General features: G+C 30.7%; 2 protein-coding genes across 6 annotated transcripts; one reads left to right on the forward strand and one right to left on the reverse strand.

Moving 5' to 3' along the window:
• Positions 1–4812: 4812 nt before the first annotated feature.
• LOC105110925 (uncharacterized) lies at positions 4813–7970 on the forward strand. 2 transcript variants are annotated; one of them, XM_011006137.1, is made up of 5 exons: positions 4813–5146; positions 5253–5297; positions 5416–5709; positions 5800–5984; positions 7472–7970. In XM_011006137.1, the coding sequence occupies exons 1-5, from the start codon at positions 4921–4923 to the stop codon at positions 7703–7705; spliced, it is 984 nt and encodes a 327-aa protein (XP_011004439.1). In that variant the 5' UTR covers positions 4813–4920; the 3' UTR covers positions 7706–7970. The 2 variants fall into 2 exon arrangements, with proteins under 2 accessions (XP_011004439.1, XP_011004440.1); XM_011006138.1 differs by having other exon boundaries at positions 4814–5146; positions 7478–7970.
• A 753-nt stretch (positions 7971–8723) lies between these two features.
• On the reverse strand, positions 8724–14522 carry LOC105110924 (uncharacterized). 4 transcript variants are annotated; one of them, XM_011006133.1, is made up of 10 exons: positions 14134–14490; positions 12460–12506; positions 12282–12384; positions 11867–11953; positions 11036–11119; positions 10249–10302; positions 9702–9782; positions 9455–9500; positions 9252–9331; positions 8724–8809 (listed from the first exon to the last, which is right to left on the reverse strand). In XM_011006133.1, the coding sequence occupies exons 1-9, from the start codon at positions 14416–14418 to the stop codon at positions 9261–9263; spliced, it is 858 nt and encodes a 285-aa protein (XP_011004435.1). In that variant the 5' UTR covers positions 14419–14490; the 3' UTR covers positions 8724–8809; positions 9252–9260. The 4 variants fall into 4 exon arrangements, with proteins under 4 accessions (XP_011004435.1, XP_011004437.1, XP_011004436.1 ...); XM_011006135.1 differs by lacking the exon at positions 8724–8809 and adding an exon at positions 8835–8988 and having other exon boundaries at positions 14134–14522; XM_011006134.1 differs by lacking the exon at positions 8724–8809 and adding an exon at positions 8835–9006 and having other exon boundaries at positions 14134–14522.
• Positions 14523–21333: the final 6811 nt, after the last annotated feature.

The following is a 21333-nucleotide window of genomic DNA, read 5'->3' on the forward strand; positions in this document are numbered from 1 at the left end:
CCACCACGGAGAGTTGTGCAACACACGATCAACCGTTAAGGGAGATCTAGGTTAGTGATGTTCAACCATGGTGGGTGGAGGTGCAATAACACCGGGTCCCATCAAGGTGGCATAGAGAGCAAAAGAGAGCTTTTTTTCTTTTCTTTTTGCATATGGTCCCTCCTCCTTTCTTGGGCTTGTTATATATACAGGATGTTTATGCATACGGATTTGAATAGTTAACAAATGTCAAGAATACCATTTGGCATGTGGCTACCACACACTGCCACTATACTCACCACAAGCGCGCGACTGCTCCGATGACTCCTTCGATGCGTGTCTAGCAAATCATGCAGCTCATGATCTCAATAACCCACTTCTAAAGGCCAAGCATTACATGATCAACTGATGAGGGAGATCTAGGCTTAGGATCTTTGAGATTAATTCTCTCCCTTAACGAGCTAAAACACTGTTATAGGGAACGAGCTAAAACACTGTTATAGGGGACTTTAAGGCTGCTGCAGGTAGGTCACTGGTGGCTTGAGAATGAGCTAGCGTAATCATGAGTGAGAAGAGAAGTAGGAGCTAACGCCAATGTTGAAAAATCCAGTGAGAAAAAGCATTGAGTCAAGCTTTTTTTAACAATTTTTCGATGAGATACCAGCCCTTCGTGGCTAGGGAAGGTTAAAGAGAGGTTGGTGTCGGATGTTCAACTACGATGGGTGGAGGTGCAATAACGCTTAATTCCATCAAGGCGGTATGGAGAGAGAGAAATTAAAGAGCTTTTTTCTTTTCTTTTTATACATGATCCCTTGTCCTTTTCGACCTTGTTATATACTAGATAAAAATCTATTATATATTTTACCCGGTGAAAAGCTTAACATATATATATATTTTTTTTGGGACAAGATATCTTCAAGTCTAAAAAAAACCTGTTTTAAATGATTTATTTGATCAAAATATATATAATTTTTAATTCAATTATTGAACTTAATTTAATTTTTTTTAGAAATTTTATATATATCTTTTCTTTTATCATCATGAATTTATTCTATAAAGTGCAAGGTATGCTCTAGTAAATATTAATTTTTTTTATAGGAATGGTAAATCAATAAAATATTTAATTAGAGATATACGTATAATAATTTATGTTTTGGGGTTTATATATATTTATAATTTTTGTTATAATTGAAAAAATAAAAGTTCTTTACTTTTTTATTAAAAAGAATCAATACTGGATGGTTAGATATTCATTTTTATTTTTTTATATGATGAAAATATAATTTTAGATTTAAATTTTTGAAAAATACTATTTTTATAAGCTTTATTATTTTCTTGTTTATTTTTGGACTTGCAGCCTTTAGTTTATCCCTTTTGTCTAAGATTTCTTTTACTTTTGCAACCAGTTTATATTATTATAATCAATTTTCTTAATTAAGATATTGACAGAAAAATATTTCAAAAGTAAAAGTACAACTTATTTTTGATCATTTTCGAGAATTCAATCTTTCTATGTTCTTTGATTCCTAATCTAGGTACTTCAAGCTTCATCAAATGCTGGATTTTTTAGCTAAGTTCTTGGTTATCTAAAATGAAGTTTTTATGTTTATTTATTTCAAGTATTTGGAATATCCTTTAAGCATGATTAAGTTATCCAATAAAGCTAATTAGGTAATGAAAAATTAATTGAGGATATATAACCATCTCATATTTATTTATTTATTTTCTTTATTTTATTTTATTTTATTTTTTTACTCACATTTTCTTTTTTTAATCTTTTTACATCAATTTTCTCTACGCTCATGATTTTTTCAATTCTCATTTTATTATTGTTTCATTTAATTTTCTCATTGAAAAGAATAAAAACTAGAAAATCAAAGAAATCTTATAAATATAAAAATTTATTGAAAAAAAGAAGAAGTTAAAGTTAAGCTTTAACAACTGCATCAAAATCAGCACCCAAAATTGCAACGGATAATAGGGTAGTCTTTTTTTATGCTAGATTCTTGTTTGGTGATGATGACACCCACGCGGCCTGAATTGAATTTTTTTAAACATGAAAAAAAAGTTTAGATGATGATAATATATATTTTTTAAATATATAAAATATAAAAGTCGAGTGAAACCTAAATTAATATAATAATAATAAAAATAAAAATAATAAAAACATTCTTTCACCCAAGCCAAAAACAATTCTAATTCAAGACCATATAATTATTTTATTCCACTATCAAAAAATTAATAAATAAAATAAAAATATCGATATAATATTTTTATCCGTAAATTTCTTATGGATTTTACTAACAGATATATACCTTTAGTATATACTGAAGGAATTACAGTGGAATAAAAAATTAAAAAAATGATGATGTGTTATTTTTTGTCAATAGAATTATTGATGAAATAAATTCTGCTGATAAAATTCATAGGTAATTTCATTAATAAAATATTAACACTGTTCATCATGTTAATTATAGATGGAATCACCAATAAAACATCTGTTGATATTTTCTAGAAAGCTCTGGAACTATTCATTCCCTAATCGCATTGTTAATTATTGTTTTTTAAAGATAAAAACACCGATGGATTAAAAAGTTGTTAGTGTTATTTAAAGGGTTTCTAAAAAATTTCAATTAAATTGACCATTTAAATTAAATATTACAGATGGAATCATTGATGGATTAAAAAGCTTTCGGTGATATTTGGCGGTTTCTAAATTTTTTTGATTAAATTAAAAATTTAAATTAAATATTATCGATGAAATATTTAAAAATATTAATATTTAATTATCCATCAGTAAACATCCCAATAAAAAGTTTAGAATCCCTAATTTCACAATAAATAAGGCTCCTTTCTTCTTCTTCCTTTTCCTATATGTTAAAAACATCAATATCTATTTTTTTCTTCTTCTTAACTCCTCTTCTCCTCCAAGCTCAAATATGTATTTTTCTCCTTCTATTTTATTCTTAGTTTTTTTTAATTAATATAATTTATGATTTTTTTCTTCTTAACTTCAGCAACTATATTATAGTAAGATTTTTTTTTTGAGTTTTTGTTTTCACTATATTTTTTTATTTTTAATAATTATATAAATGTTGTTATAGGATTTTTTTTTTCATATAAGATCAATTTTTAGTTGATTTATTTATAGGATTTTTAAATTTTTAGCAATTGCAACTTCATTTTTTCATATGAATTTTTTTAGTTGAATTTATTTTTTCTTGTTATTTATTTGTTGCAAATTTTTTTGCATTGATTTTCCTTTTCTTTTTTCAAGTGTTTTGAGTATTATAAAATATTGATTTATGTTAATTTAATTATTTTATAGTTTTGTATAATATATTTTTTAAAATATTTTTAAATAATTATCGATAGAATTACATACGAACTTATAAAGAGAAATACAACAAAAAAACTATTATACTCTTTCATCCAATGTGAATTATTTATGTTTATAGGGATAAAATTATAATTTTATTGTTCCAATCTAGAGTGACACAGTAACAAAGTTGAATTCCCTTTATTTTCTTTTGTACTATAGCAACTTGATTGTCAACCTATTGCTTTTGGAAATACAATAACGACCCTTAGCCAATCATTACAGAAAAATAATAAAAAGTTATTAGCATGAAAAATATTATGAATACAAACTTATGGGTTGGTGATAATTATTTATTAAGTTAGTGGAGTCATATTTTCAAAAGTGTTTTTTTCTTTTATGATAAATTATAATAACATAGAATTACATGAATCATTCAAAAGTCTTAAGATTTAACAAATACGAGGATTCAAGACAATGACAGAAAAAAATAAATTGCAATGCTATTTTTTTTGGGAATTAAATTAAACAATATAGGCTACGTTTGTTCTTAAAAAGTGGTTTTTAAAAAATCATTTTTTAATTTTTTTCAGATTTATTTGTTATTTAAAAAGTTAGTTAACGAAAAATATTTTTGATTAATAAAAAATACTTTCTAGTTAAAGAAAAATTTAGTTTGATTTTCATAAAAAGGTTTTCCTTTCATTTTAAGTAGAAAACACTTTCTGAAAATTGTGAAAAATTTAAACATATCATATTATTTGCTGATTATATCAAATTTGATCCTTAATTTTTTTATTGCTATATATATATATTGTTTTCAATATTTATTTTTTAATTTTATCTCTTAAAATTTAATTTTTATATTAACTTTGATCCTTATTTTTATAATTATTATTTGCTTTTTCCTTATTATTTTTTAATTGAAAATTTTTATTTATCAAATTTTGTTCTCATTCTTTTGATTATTACTTATTTTATTTGAAATAATTTATGAAATATTAATTATTATTATTTTAATTTCTACATCTTTTAATTCTTTTAATTTTTAAATTTGATTTCTATTATTTTGATTATTATTTATTTTATTTGAGATAATTTATGAAATTATATATATATTTTTAATTTCATTCTTATTCAAAATTTTAATTTATAAGATTTGTTCCTCATTATTTTAATAAACTTGAGAAAAATAAAATATTAATAAGTTATTTTTCATCTTATTATTCATGATATAACTAAATATTGGAAAATATTTTTCAATTTATTTTTTATTATATTATCAAATATCAAAAAATAATTTACTTTCTTAAAATTTACTTTATAAAAAAATTATTTTTTTAGTAAATAAACAGGATTTTAATGTAAAACAAATGAGCTATCTTTTTTTTTTTGAATTCCGGACTCTGGTGCTTTATCCGAAAAAAAAGAAGTCTATGGTAAGTTGTTGCTTGGCTCATCCGCTGACGCGGCACAGGTAAATTTCTTACAAGATTCTTGCACTAAAACAACCTGCACCCAATTGAGAAGCCAAGGACACATGTACAGCTAGCTAAAGACTTTATAACTAATTACAGCCTTTGCATATTTCAACTTGTGGAGTGCAAATTCAAGACTCATTCATGGCTTCCACATTAGAGCAATCTCCCTACACTATTTCTCAGCGAGGAGACGAAACTGAGTTCAATTTAAGAGAGTGGGCATTCAAGGCTCAAACCAGCCGTGAAAACACGAGATCAAGAAGGTTTTCAGGATCATATATCAGAAGTTTTAGAGAAGATGCGAGGTCTTTTAGATCAAACATTACCATTTCCAGCACTGCCTCATCTCCTGGCTACTCCTTAAGAGGTTGCTAGCACTCTTATCCCCCCTTTTTCTCCAAGCAAGACTTGCTTTTCTTTTTTATTAATTAGTGCTATCAATTGACTAATCCATCCGATCTTAATATTTTCAGAAGAGATTGACCCTTCAACATACTCATTCACCACTGCTCTTAAAGGTAATTAGTATTCAGTGACAATGCAAATAGTCACTAAGCTTTTTATGGGAGTAATTATTTGCATTATGTGTCACGATTAGTGATTTTGATTATTGTTTTTTGTTCGCCTTTTATGCAGCATTGCAGGCAAGGTCAGGGTGTTATAACAAATGGGAATGCTTGTTACCAGGTGGATTTGCTTTAAATCCCAAATGGAACGAAGCAGAGAAGTATATATGTAATCCACTTTCAGGAGAGGTTCCAATGGAGTGTTTATCAGCTAAAACACTAAGTGGAAGATCGTTATGGAACTTAACAAACAGAATTACAATGTCTGCACCTCTTGTTTACTCTAATCATTCGCTGCAAATCCATACAAAGACTACTACTATTGCTACACATGATGATATTGTTAATCATTTTCCAGTTAAAGGTTATAATTTGAATACTTGCTGCTGTTTTTTTTAAAGAAATTGGAGAAAAAAGGTTGTTTTTGAGTTGGTTCAGGATTTTTTGTTTGTAGAAAATACAATGGAGGGCTTGTTGAGTACTAGAGATGTTGGGACTCAAAGCACTCCTCCTGACCTTAGTTCTTCATCAAGCAGTCCTAGTCCAGCTTCAACGCCTTCGATTACAGAGAGAAAGAGATGTGAAATACAAGGTGGAGATTCGCCTCATTGTCATTCGAGGTTGAAAGCTGAAGAACAGGTATGTTTTTCAAGTAATTTCAGTTCACGATACTCATTTATATTCACTATTTCAAGGTTGAAAGCTGAAGAACAGGCAATTTTTTGTTGCTCAACAGTCTTGTCTCCTTCGCATTTCTGAACAAAAGTTTTGACTGCTGCTTTTTTTTTTTTTAGCTTCTATTTCCCCTTCCAGAATCATGATCTTTTCTTAATAACTCTGGCTATAAATTTTGATCTTCAGAATTTTAACATTAGTTGTTTCATCTATGATTTTCAGAAACATTTTCCTGGCAGGAAAAGCTCTTTTCCTGCTTTCTTGTTTTTCCATCTATTTACTTCACAAGGTAAAAAGAGATTGCAAATTAGAGCCTCTTTTGGATGTTCAACACAAGTGAAAATCAATTCTCAAAGGCGATTATCTACACTACCTTTTCTCCCTCCTTTTGTTCTTTAATCACACTTGCATGAATTCCTCGTGTGTTCTTTAGCGCTCCTCTTCTCTTTGTTGTATATGGTGCCACTGAAGATGCTTTCAATTCCTTTTTCTTTTTTGTTTCTTTACTTTTGATTCTTTGGGGTTCTCAATGAAAGTAGCATTTCACTGCCTCTTTTCCTTCTTTTTGGACATAATAGCCTGTGTTTCAGGGCTGGATCACAAAATAGTGGTATCATGGGATACAAAAATTCTACATGATTGCTATTATCATTTACAATGAAGACACGCCACTATTGGATCTTGACATTACACTGTTGTAGTAAACTTGTACAAGCAAGTTTGGATAATGTGACACTGACACCTCTTTAGTCTTTGCAATCTTTAGGTATTGTGGTGTGATACACTGAATTGAATGGTATTGGTAAAATAATGACTAATACAGTAATGCTCTTCAGGTGCTCATAGCCATATAGTCTTATTCCATGGTAAATCTCATGTTCATTTTGATAAGTCTATACACATTAGTGGCTAGTTGTTAGAGTTAGAGAGGAGATTTTTGGTATTCAGCCATGGTAGAGGGTTTCTGAGACATTAAGCTTTGTTATTACACCTGAGGGGGTGGGGGTTGGGGCTAGGTTATACAAAAGGCAAGAGTTGAGCTCAGACTTGGTGAGTCAAGACTGGAGTGTAACCTTTTTTTTTTTTTTTGCCTAGTCTCAGTTAGAGCTAATCAAATCTCAGAGCATTAGATCTCTCCAGGATAATCACATTTGTTATCGTTGTAGGACAATAATTATAGAGAAGTCTTTCTTATTTTAATCCATTATTATACTTGGGCTACATAACTATCCTTGTTTTGATCCTAGCTGCTAGCCCGCAACACTGTATTATTCTATAGCATTATTCACAAGTCAAAACACTCAAGTAGGCTGAAGTACCAGATTCCTGTTACTTTTAGAAATAAATTTTTTGATGAAGTAGCTTAATATTTCCAAATTTGGCAAAACCAGATACAAAGGCTACCATATAGATGATGACACAATGGTATGATATGATTATTGCTTGGGAAGATGCAGGTCCAGGTGGAAGGAACAAGAGGGAAAGAAGAAACGACGAAAGGAGAGAGTAATAAGGAGGAAAAGCAGGAAAAAAATGATGAGCAAGTGTGGAGGTGCAGCATCAGCAAGCAAGGTGGATGCTTGTCATGGATGAGAAAAAGGCAAAGGGAGAAGAGCAAACCAAGAAAGAAGAATATTTTCTTTTTAAACTGGAAGGGCGCTAAAAAGGAGAGCTACAGATGGTAAAATAGTATATTGGATTGAAGGGGTTTCAAGATTCTCCTCTGAAGAGATTTTGTACGTGGGAGGTGGGATTAATTGACGGCAACCATGAATGGACAGAGATGAAAGACAGTGTCCTACGTCGGTTGTGTTTTTTTCCATGAGTCTTTTGTTTTGGTTACTGATGTAATGTTTTGTTCCTTGTCTCTGAAAATGGCTGACAGCTTTTGGGTTCACGTGCACTCATATGTTTACGGCTTTAGAATGGAAAGATTCTTCTTTCTCCTCCTCCACACACATAGAAATAACCAATTAATAATTCATGGGAAGAATTTTACCCTTCACCTGTTTGAAGATGAATAGATATATATGATTGATGAAGAAACATCGAGAAAAAATTGAAAATGAGATGTCATTCATTTCATGTCTGCTCTTGTTTTTATTACAATTATGCAGCTATACCCCATATTCAACTCAAAAAGTCCTCTGATGGGATATTTTTAAGAATACTTTTTTTTTTAATTATTTTTGTCTCCAAACATAAAAGACATATACAATAAAGATAAAAGAGGTATGTTTATCAATATTTTCTATTTTAAAAGTATAAAATTCACTCTAAAATATACCTGTCTCGGTTTCTTCAACTATACACGTTCCATGTATAAAACTCCCGTGTTTAACAACCTACATCTTATATTTGTAGTTAAAATCAATGAATAAATCCTTTAACACAAGAAAAGAAAGTTCTAACACTCTCTATCCCCTTAAATTTGTGTCTGAGATTCTCTAAACTAGTGGAAGACTTGCGGTGATTTGTTTATGTCACAGCAGCTTTGTTCTTTCTTAGTAGTTTAATATTGCTTTAAAAATGACTTAATTGCTAGAATATGCATCAGGCCAATTCATAAGCATTGCGCAAACTACTATATATACATATATAATCTTGTTTGCTCAATGCACCTTGATTTTCTTCAGAAAAATTGTCATGCAAGTCATTGGAACCATTATGCATGGAATTGTATTATGCTAAGAAAATGAGAAATTACATTGCAATCTCATTCGACTCTTTCTGAAAACACATGCGCAAAAGCTTCAGTATACTCTGCATGAATTGCTTTTGTTGCAGAAAGAAAAAGAGTTAGCAAGCAAGAGGTACACTAAAGAATTCTTATGTTCACTTCAAGTAGATGAAACCATAACTAACAATACATCGGTAGAGGTGGCTGCCAAGAGGATCATAAAAAGAATTTTAGGTGACGAGGGAGCAATGCGGCTAGGCATCTAGAATTTAGCAATATCTTCGCACTGAATGTAGGGGGGTACCTTAAGGTGAAAACCCTGTAAGGTTTGCATATTGCTTACAGAACAGATTTGTGTAAAACGAATTACTTCCGGCTTTCATTTGAGATTATATGTAGCATGTATATGTTTCACCAAGATGTTATGGTTTACACAAAAAAGAAAACAAATATTGACAAACTAAATCTAAACATCGTTACACAAAATTTTCACAAGGGAGTTTATGTATATGAAGAAACGACCAAGCAGATAGCAGAGCGAGATGATATCGCGAAGCACTTCATGAAGGTGATGCGGTGGTGTTTAAGTTGGAAATAAGTTGAACTTCGTATAGATTGTTTTCTCCTTTCCCTGCAAATCATTATTGATTAGCATGACTCCGCAATTCACTACATAAAGAATTCCAAGCTGTTTCTGCCTTTGAAAGCTTTCTAAAAGCATATGTTTACACCAAAGCATAAATGTAGCTCTTACCAATTTCAGCTGTGATATCAGGTCCAAAGAATGAAGTGAATTTTCCCTGAAAACATTATTTGAGATTAAAGAATCAGCATGCCATTATTCTTTAATCTCTTCAGAAATTAATAATATAAATGCAATTGCAAGGTGGAATTCAAGACAACCAAGAACTCTTACATACGCTTTATAATATTTTTTTTATATATGAATTTTACCAAACACTAAAATGCTTAACTTCTAGTGAACCTCGTGCAATTTTTACCTGTCTTTTTTCAAAGTCTGACAACTGCAAAGCCTTTGCCTCGAAGACCAGGACTAGACAGTATTTACCATCCTCTGTGACCTGTGACAAGGTATGATATGATCAAAATGATAAGATACGAGTCAACAAAGTGTCTCATTCACATATCTGAACAGTATTTAGGAGGCAAGGTTTGGTTCAACTGGTTTCAAGGTATAGTTCTCCAAAATCATTTTAGTTACGGAGTCAGTCAGAGAGAAGGGGAACAAAATGGCTATTTTTATTTTAAAAAAAGAAGTCATGCGTCCACCTATCATAAAAAACCTAGCAGCATAGTGAAACAGACATCAAAATCTCAGGGTTCTAAGCAATTCAACATCTCTTGACTAATAAATTATGCTTGTAGATGACCAATCAAAAGCATCTGGTGAACCACCACATAAGTTGCATTCCAATTATATGACCCAAGAAGTTGCAGCTAATGACAGTGTCCATCAGAAAGTTCTTGTAGGATACAACAATCAGCATGTTTTGTTTTTAGAGTTTAATATGTATTGAAGGAACATACTTCTTCACGGATCATCTGCAGAATAGGTGCATTCCGCCTCGGAATTCCTCCACCCTGAAATTCAAGGCAAAGCACATGATGATGAAGTTACAAGAAGATGAATAGTATAAATTATCTCCTTTTTAAATAAATGCACCAAATACACAAAATGCCAGATCATATATCAGAATTCATGTTCTCAGATGTAAGAGAAGTTCCTTTTCAATTCTTCGAGAATAATTTGGTTTCACCTTGTCATCAATTAACTAGACTATATAAATGGGTACATCAACCAAACAAATGCACGCAATACTTTGTCAAGTGACCAGAAACTGTCCTTGAGCTAATGTATCACGGCCAATGTTAAAGTTAACACACCACATGGCCGTCTGAAACAAATGCCTGGTTTATAATGACTGATCCCAAAAAATAATAAAGAAAAAAACAAAAGAAAAAATTCGGTAATCATTGGTTCTAGTCACTTGTTCACAAGTATAAGAAAGGAAATTCTCTTCCCTAAGATGAGGTTTTAGGAATATTCATATTGCAAAAACCAGGAAGAGATTTTTCAAATGCGCATATTATCATACATCAGATACACATTTCTTTTTTCTAAAATTTTGTACACAACCAGAATTAAAAAAGACATGTAAGCAGTAGAACCTAAGATGCCTTGTTGCCTTGAACATACACTGCAGAACATGGAAGCATGATTCTTAAGAAAAAATTAATCCAGTTTCATCGATCAAAAAGATAATCCAGAAAACATGCACCAGGTACTATTAAATTATAGTCATTTGTAGCATACCAGACCATACTGGAAAATTCGTTTCAATGCCTCGTCCAAATGCTGCTCGTCTCCATACCGATATCTTATAACATCATTCCTGACCTGATTAAAGAGAAACAAAAAAAGAAGTAATTCCAGATGTCACCCTATATTCAAAATGTGAAAGAGTATATATACTATGCTTCATAGTTGTGCAAGCATTATCATAGTATAGACTACATCTGTTAAAGGTGTCTGCAGTCAGCACAAGAACAGGCTATTTTATGGAAGAGCAAAGCAAAATGCTACAAGGTTTTGCATTATTGCATAAAACAACTACATAGCACATCGTTATTACAGGAAGAAACTTCACAATGAATATTATATTATCCAACAATATATTACAAGTCTGAAAAGGATGCCGTGTTAAATCTTTAACTCTCCAGAGCATAATATACTGATGCACATTAATCCAGAATTTTAGAGACGCTAAAATATTGGCAAGGAAGGAGCAATGAAGCTCTTAATTTAGGACTTCAAAATTGGTCCAGCATTAAGCAAAAATTGTCCCTGTTTACCTTAACCACACACCAGGTCAAATGGAATTGGGATTGTGAATAAAGTCAAACATATGACTCAAAATAATACCATGATGGAAACTAACCGGCTAAGAAAGATTTGTTGAAGAAAGCTAATATTCACCCTAGTATGAGAAGACTAAGTCTGGATGAGATGTCCAATCATATTATCAGATTTCCTAAGCTAAGTCCCTAGAGTTAGGAGTTTAATTAGAAGAAATCTTAGAATAAATAAGAAAAAGAGCTAATTGAAATTAATTTCCGACATTCTGTGTCCAGATGCTGAATATACCTGTTTAAGGATTGGAGTGGCACGTTTTTCTCTTAACATCTCAGCATTGGAATAAGTCAAGCATGGCACTGGCTTCAGTTCTGCATACTGCACAGCAGTAAAAGGATACCACTTAAATAAACCATATATGTCATTTAATTTAAGCGCTCCATTATGGTTTTTAAAGCCTTCCTTTGAAAGCAAATCTAAGGAACCATCTGTAACCAGACACACATGGGCAGATATCAACTTAAGAAAACAGGTTTATGCAAAACAAACACGAATAACAAATATGTTTCAAGAGGTCTGCATTATTTTTCATACTTGCTGCCTTAATCTCCAAATGATCTCCAATAAGAAAATTAAAAATACAGAATAAATAGTCTATGACATGAGTGTCATAAAATCCCAGTCATGAGGAAAAGAAAACTTTTACCTTGAGAGCCATACCAATTATTGCAAGAGGGAAGCCATATGTTAGCATTATTGCCGACCATTCAGATCCTGGAAGGATGTTAAAGTAAGCCCCAAAACCATACCTGTAAATCAAGCACAAATCATGACCAGCAGTCACTTTAGATTACTTAGGTACAATCAAAGGAAAAATAACTCACGACAGCAGCGAAATCCCAAAACCCAGTCCAATAACACCAAATGAGACCTGCAAACAATAGAAAACACTATAATTTCATTAATCAGAACATATAGATGAGGACACCAGGTTTCCTAAAACTCATGCAGCAAGCAGGCATGCATCAAGTCTTAGCCAAAGCATATTCAGATAAGTGATTAGACTAGAGAAGATGAGGGGAATGTTTGGCTATTAGTTATCACTGGGAGCTTTCCAATAAAACTTTAATGCACAATAAATGGCTCCCCCAAAAACAAACTCTGCATCCCATTAACCTTGAACTATGGAAGACAATCACTGATCTGATCAACAGAGAACAACACATGTGACAAAAGGAGTCAGAGTGTTAGCATCTAGGAATCTGTTACGAAGTGGGAAGAACAGTAGAGGGAAAAGATAAAGATATTCAAATCAAAAGAATATTGAGGCAACGATGATGTTTTGGGCATTCTCCTTCAGCTTATACACACCGTTTAAATAAGATTGTTACAATGCCCAGCTTGTGTTAATTACTGTTGTCATTTCTGTTGTCATTTCTGTTAGTGTTATTTTAGCAAGAGCCTCGTGTGGTCATTCTAGAATTACTTTCGTTACTGCATTTGTAAGCATGCAGGTAACAGAAGGTGAACAGAATATAATACAATCAACGTGTTTCTCTTCTCTCTCTCTCTCCCTCTAACTCTTCTCGTCTCCATTCCCTTCCAAATTCTTCTGTCATTCAATATGTTCTCATGTTATCTGGAAGAACTCTGGTCATCCTAGCTAATCACATGAGTTTCCTTCTAATCGGTTCTCTCAAGATTAAGCTTGCAACAGAATCTAACCCAAAAGCTTACCAGTGCTTATCCTTAAAATATGGCATTACATAACACCTCTGATCACCTATTAACAAAACTACAGTTTACGTACTTGACAATTACAACAAATGAGTGTAGCCCAACTGCCGCTTATAGTGTAATGAACAACAAAATACAACAGTTGGAATAAGAATTAGTCAGCAAGCACTTAACAAATACTCTTTTCGCAATTGCAAATGATAATACTCATATCACCTTGGACTTAAACCGCAAAAAGGTAAGAAAACTGTTCGTGCCTATCAAACAGTATTTGTAATTTCTAGGCCTGAAGGAGCAAACATTCTACAAAGCCTCCTTATCTCTTCACAAATCTCATTTACAATCCAAAGTAATGATAGTTAAGTTTATTCTCCGGAAGTTGCCTTCCAATGCCAAATACCACAATTACAAAATTTACTCTAAAAATCCCAACATAATGCCTAAAAACCATCATTTATCAGCATTTTATTTTCTTATACAATTTTCATAGAAACAAGTTTCTAGTTTTGGTAACCCCATTACTTTAAATTGATAAAATTGGCAAACCACAGCAACAAATTACTAAAAAACAATAACTTCAAATCCATAACACCTAAACCCAACCCTTGACGCCAAAATGTTCTTTAGTTAATCAAAAACCAATTACTTACGCAAATTTTTTCATAAACAACAGTAAAAACCTCAACTTTAGAAAAAAATGGCAAAAACATGAAATGGGTCTATTTCACTTAAATTTTTACAACGAATTTAATGAAGGAAATCAATTCGACACAAATTAAAACCAGACAAAAAAGAAGAAGAAGAAGGAAAAAGATTAATACCTTAGCAAGAGAGAACTCATCATCAGTGACAATAGTTTTGGAAGCAGCAGTAGTAGAAGACGGAGAGGCCTGGCTTGAATCAGCAGCTTTGGTTAAAAACACAAGCTTAACTCTGTGGGGTTGTTTAGGACTCAATTTTGGTGGTGAAAAAGAATGTACGGAGAGAAAGCAGCAACCTTTCTTGTTGTTCTTGTTATTACAAAACCTTCCAAATTGGACATCATGGTTGAAAATGGCTGTTCTTGTTGTTGCTGTTGCAGCTGGTGATGATATTACTGCTGTCATTGGGTACTGATCGAATGATTTTATTAGTTTGTTTTTTATTCTAAAAATTACAGGACTTTTTCTTCTGTTTCTTCCTTTGACTACGCAGAATGTATATATCTGTTTTTTTTTTTTTTTTGGAGAGAATAAGAATGAGAGGTTACAGTTTGATGATCCCAAAACTGAAAAGCCAAGTTTCAACCGCCAAATCTATTGTTACGTGGCACCATTCCTTTCTCTACTTTCTTTTTTCTTTCCTTTTTCCAAAAAAAGGGCTATCCTCGGACCAACTTGAACATCAATATATACAACATTTTTAAAAGATGCTGGTGCCCAAATTTAAATCAAGAAAATGCAAGAGAAAGGGGGCTAGGTTTCGATTAATTAAAAAAATGACTGTTGTCATTCTAGGTTTCGATTAATTAAAAAAAAGGTTGAAACACAGCATTTCATTAAGTAATAACTTTCATAACTCAATTGGATTATTTTTTAAAAATTTATTTTTTTTCAAAATAAAAATAAAAAAATTAAATAATGATTGGCAACGTGAAAAAAACAAAGCAGAAAATCAAGCTGTAATTTTTTAAGGAAATTCAAGGCCTAATTATACCCCATTATACCCAAAAACGAATAAAAAATACAAATTCAAGGTCAAATTAAATGATTATTGGATAAATTTGCATAAAAATTAAGTCCAATGACATAATTAAATTTTTAATAGTCTAATTTGATTTAATCATGGGCCAAATTAAATTTTAATTATGTTTAAGAATTAATTTGGGTCCAATTGAAGGATTTAATTAAGTGCAAAGACTTACTTATACTTTAAATGGGTCAAATTAATTTTATTTGGGGCTTAATTGGTGAAAAATTAAGTTTGAGAGCCTAATTTGGGCTTAATTGAGAAGATTAGAATTTTAAGAAACCAAATTTAATTTTTACCAAGTTAATTGATTGAAATTAGGGGTCAAATTACAAGAAAATTGAAGTTTTGGGGTCAATTAGGGGCTAAATTGACAAAATCCAAAACCAATGACCATTATGCAATAGACGACAAACCAAGGGGGTCTCAATTGAGAAAAACCGGAGGGCAAAATTGAAGAAATTGAAAGTTTAATGATAAATTAGGGGCTAAATTGATAAAATCCGAGACTAAGAACGATATTGTAAAATGTGCGTAACTTTGGGATTCCAATTGAAATTTGACAAGGGTGTAATTGCATTAAATCAAAAGTTTGGGTCAATTAAGGGTATAATTGCATAAAATCAAAAGTTGAGGATTGCTTTGAACTCCAGAGAAATCCCCATTTAAAACCTAAAACAGTGCCATTTTGAGTTAAAAAAAAAGGGGCACCAGACGACGTGTTGTTTGTTCACTATTCATTATCTTCCTTATTTTTCCGGAAAAACTGCTATGATCATCCCCTTTGCAGGTGCATTTAATGCATTTAACGTCTACCAAATTTGTCAAACCGTGCAAGAAACTGATCACCAGACATCCTTCTACTAGTATATTCATGTTTGAACCCATGCATCCATATGATTAATGTGAAATTAATTTTTAAGGAAGGATTGAATGGTTAGCTAAGGCCATTAATGATTTTATTTATGACAGTCGATAAATGTTCAAATGAAAATGTGGAGTATTTTTGTTGTTCCAGGATACAAAAATTTTAGGAAGAGCTTTCTTATAGGGAAACTCCATTGAAACTTTGTTAAAAAATGGAAAATCTTCGAAACTTTGTTAAAAATGGAAAATCTTCGCCTTGATAAATTTAGAATCTATTTAATTGAATGTTGCTCAACAATGAGGTATCGCCCTACGTTTTGCAAAATATGATGGTTTTAAAGTGTGTGTGTGTGTGATATACCATGAGTTTATATTTAATATTGATTAAGAAAACTTGGGGTGTTATAGAGACAACTTAGAAGTCTTGAGATCTATATATAGACTTTGATATTTTATGAAACATGACTGAAATCAATGAAAAATAGGCCATTATGTTCTTTATTAGAGGATTAGAAGTGAGATCAAGAATTTAGTCAAGATATTTGAATAAAAAAAAACCCTAAAACAAGCTTACAACCTTACTCATGAACAAGACAACACTCTATCTTATAGATGATCATACAATAACCAAATTTTATCCTTTCTAAAATCACTTAAGAAGTATAAACCCGCTAAACAATCGCATACCAATATATAAAACCTATCAAATCATTAAAAACCAGGGAGTTAGAAAAAATAAGGGTTAAGAGCTTATATTTCTAGTATGATGACATGTTTATATATGAGTATAAATGTAAGAACAAGAAACTATATTCATTATATATAGTGGAATATGAGGAAGATAATTAAAAAGATGAGAATGTTGAGGAAAAAGCTAATTCAGGTACAATCATACCTCTCATTTCCCCTCAATACCTTGGAAGGTACAATGAGGTACCATATCTTATGGGTCATTGGTAAGAGGAGTAAACACTTAATCTTTATCTTGATTGACTTAGGCAATACCTATAATTTCTTAAGCACAAAATTAGCTAAGAAGTTACAATGTGACTTTAAAATTTATTAAGCCTTTAAGAATTGAGTCAACAAATGGTAGAACTATGTATTGTATTGCAGTATATTAGAACTGCAAGTGGAAAATAGAGAGGACAGATTTTATGGTTGATGTCTTCGTTATTAATCTAAACAACTATGACATGATACTTGGTATTTAATGACTAGATATGCTAGGAAACATAGTATCAGATTATAGAGAGCTGTGGATGTACTTTACTTGGAAAGGTCACGAAGTAGTGCTTAAAAGGGATAGGACTACCAAACTACATATTATTATGTTTAAACAATTGAATGACTCATTAGATAGTCCATCATAACTTACAAAGGTGAGCTTGTGTAGTTTGATTATTTTAGAGAATGCTGATAATATGATGTGTTAAATGTTGTCCACCCTACCTTTTATTGAGGAAAAGAATTCTGTTTTAGAGACGTTATTGAAATACTATCAAGAGGTGTTTAAGGAGCCAAAAAGATTTCCTGCTTTAGAGTTATTGAAATACTACTAAGAGGTGTTTAAGGAGCCAGAAAGTTTAAAACCAGAGGCCATGATCACACCATAACATGCAAAAAAAGCTCAACATGTTAACTTAAGACTATATAGGTAATTTGGAACACAAAAGAATATGTGGAGAAAGTGGTTAATGAAATGTTGAAATCAAGGGTAATTCAGCCAAACAACAACCTATTTGTTACTCTAATGACTCTAATTAAGAATAAAGATGGTTTATGAAAGCTTTGTATAGACTATAAAGCCTTTAATAAGCTGACAATTAAGGATACATTTTTTATACCCTTGGTGGATGAGCTATTAGAAGAATTAGTTGGAGCAACAATGTTCATTAAGGTGGATTTGAGGTTTGGATACATCTAATTAAGATGGCGAGGCAAAATATTTTAAAAACATTATTCAGTACTAATAATGGACAACATGGATTCCTTGTGATATTTTCTTGGCTAACTAATGCCCTATCTATATTTTTAAGATTGATAGAGAAACCTCAATTTAGAGATAACCATATATCTAAGAACCAAAAGTATTGGAAATTGAACTTGGACTTGTTGATTATAAAGCATAAAGAATTTGATGTATGTAAAGATGTCACAAGCTCAAATATATGTTGATAAATCAAACTTTTTTTTTTATCCCAATAAAGAGAAAAATATTGCATCATGAAAAACATAAATTTATTCAAAACATCATGACTGTAGGATTTTGTAACAAGGAAAATAATATACATTCCTCCTAAATAAGCCTAAAGGCCCAAAATAAAGCCCAATAAAAACTAAATTCCAAAACGCTGGATAAACCTTGTTAAAGTAAAAGTTCAAATTGAAACTAAAACAAGTCTTTAATAATGAAAAAACACAAACTCAAATACTAAATATAGTTTTTCATCAATCAAGCTTAAATAGCCTTAAAAAACAAAGTAACATGTCATTAAATACCACCAGTCTTCTATTTTCTTGTGTAGCTCATTTTAAAACATTAAGAACTTCTTGCCACACTTAAAAACTATGTCACTATCCATTAAATATCTTTATAGAACTAAAAAAAAAAAAGTTGTTAAATACCTTTGTATCATTAAGAGAAGAATCCTCTCTAAATAGGAAGCCTATAAGTTAAATAACAACAAATAAAATCTATATTCCATATGCTAACCTATATCACAAGACCTTCTCGAGATCCAATTGATATAAAAATTTTAACCTAATATAAAAAGAAATATTTTAAAATTCCTAGTAAAATATTAGCTTGATTCAATTATTAGATTGAGATTTATGTTTAATAGTGTAAAGGCATACAATAAGCATAACTACACTTAAATGTGAATTTTCTTACTCAACCTTTTCTTGGATCTTATCATTCTATATTTCTTCAAGATGATTTATCCTTTAATCTTAATAGGTATAATGGATGTTTCATAGGCCACTTGTATAAGCATTCAGAGCTTTTTTCTTGTCAACATTAAACTCTAACAACTTTGTATTAAAATAGCAACCCTTTTTTTCCTCCATCTTTTCATCCTTTCAACATTATTGCTCCCCTATTTCTATGAAGCTTGCCATTTATAGAATAGTTCTTTCAACTTATCAAATTCTTACTTTAAAACCCAAAACATATAGGATGTCTCTTTGCTTTCTTAAGCAAGAACCCTTCTCCATTTCTTCTCTTTTTGTGAATACATGACACAAATTGAAAGATAAGATGAAAAACAAGCAAGATATCATATAAAAACACCATGGAATAGAATTTCTAAACCAAGTTCTCAAATTTGAATTGATTTTAATGAAACCAAACCTAAAAACTTTAATTCACTTATTACCTAAATGAATCAACCCATATAAACGAGAAATACGATTTGATTTTTTTTTTTATTCTAAGAGGATAAATTGCATCGAAATAAAAGCTTTTTTTTTTTAATAAAAAGACCCAATAGTAAAAACTAGACAATAGAAAGAAAAAGAAAACTCAAACCATAAGTGCATGGCAACAAGAAACTTGAGTTGAAACAAAGAAGAAGAGAAACTAAAAGAATTTATACAAAATTAAAATAAAACACAAAAAAATAAAGGGTATGCCCTTTATTTTTTTGTGTTTTATTTTAATTTTGTATAAATTCTTTTAGTTTCTCTTCTTCTTTGTTTCTTCAAACAAAGAGAAAAGTGTTGCATAATGGAAAACACAAGTTTATTCAAAAGATTATGGCTTCTAGATTACACAATAAAGAAAATAATATACATTCCTTCTAAATAACCCTAATACAATAAACCCAAGGCCTAAAACAAAGCCTAATAAAAACTAAAGCCCAAAACACATAATAAACCTAAACAATGACTAATAATAGGTTGTGATGAACTCAAAAAGTAAAAGTCCTAACTGAAACTAAAACAAGTCTTTAATAATGAAAATTACATAAAACCCAAATAATAAATATAGTTCTTCATTAAACAAGTTTAAATATCCCAAACAAAGAAAGTAATATGTCATTAAATATCACCAACTCTTCTTTCCTTGTGTAGTTAGGATAAATAAGGAATAATTGTAAGAAAAAAGATTATGAAATGATACACTATCCCTTTTCTTTAGTTGTTACCTTTAACAAAAGAACATAAATAATGTAATAATCCAATATGCAATCCACAATCATATGTTAATGTGTGTGTGTGAAAATAAAGGTTTATGAATACTTGTTTAATAAGTATATGAGCAGAATCAATTGATAATAATATGAGAGTTTGTAAATCTGAATATTTCAAGAGATATATGTGATAGACCTTATTATGAATATTGTAAATAACCATTGAAAAATATTTACTAAGATGCGTCTCAAGAGTTAATAAAATTCCTCCATACTCTACCATCCTAGTAATAATAGTTTTGCAAATGGTTTATGAAATAGAAAACACAGTTTTTTTTTTAATATCAACTACTACTCTCTTCGCCAACCAAAATGAGACTTGTTCTCAATATCCTAAGGTAGAAAGATAGAGTATAGAAGACTTCACAGAAACAATGAAAACTAAAAAATATGAAACACACTTATACAAATATAAGAAATAACAAAACAAAATAATATGTTATTAATAAAACCAAAAGATGCAAGTTTTTTATAAACTAAGGCTCAAATTCAATCTCAGCTTCTTACAACTTTTCTTAGTTGACCAATTTATATAACTCATGTAGGGATCAATTACAGTGATGAAATATTGTAGTTGGTCAATCAATTATTCAGCAGTAGCAGTAGAGATTATGATTTGTTGTACCGAAGATGTTAGAAATTCTTGTTTCACAGGATTATCAAGAAAAGATAACAACTTATCGTAAAAACCATTAACATTTAATAGATCTATGGGTTTATGGTGAATGCGCAGTTGGGCCCTAGAGAAAATGTGAAAGATCTCTTTCAATATGCCTAGACTACCTAGTAAGGTAATAAAGGCATCAACGTGTTTAAACATTGCATTCATTCGATCAGACATTGTAGAGACCTTTAGTTTCTTTTTAATTGTTTTTCCAATGATGTCTTTATTTGCTAAAGCTTTAGGGACAACCCCAAAAACTTGACTACCTCCAAAAAATATAGCTATTGATACTCCCCTCATCCATATACTAAATGAATCTTTCTTTCAGCTAATACCTGACTAAGATGATTTGTTGATTCTAAAAACTCTATTTCTTTCCCAAGACTGGATCCACTGAAAACATAAATGTTTCTTATATGATGACTTGAGGAACTTGAGGAACCTACCATTTCTACACACTTCTATATTTGTTGAATGTATAGGTTGAGTAAAAATGAAGGAAAGGAAGAGAAGATTTTATAGATGAGAAATTGATAATATAATCATACCACCTATATACAGGCTAG

Source organism: Populus euphratica, unplaced genomic scaffold, assembly GCF_000495115.2.
Source record: "Populus euphratica unplaced genomic scaffold, PopEup_1.0 scaffold269.1, whole genome shotgun sequence".
In the NCBI taxonomy this organism is placed as follows: domain Eukaryota; kingdom Viridiplantae; phylum Streptophyta; class Magnoliopsida; order Malpighiales; family Salicaceae; genus Populus; species Populus euphratica.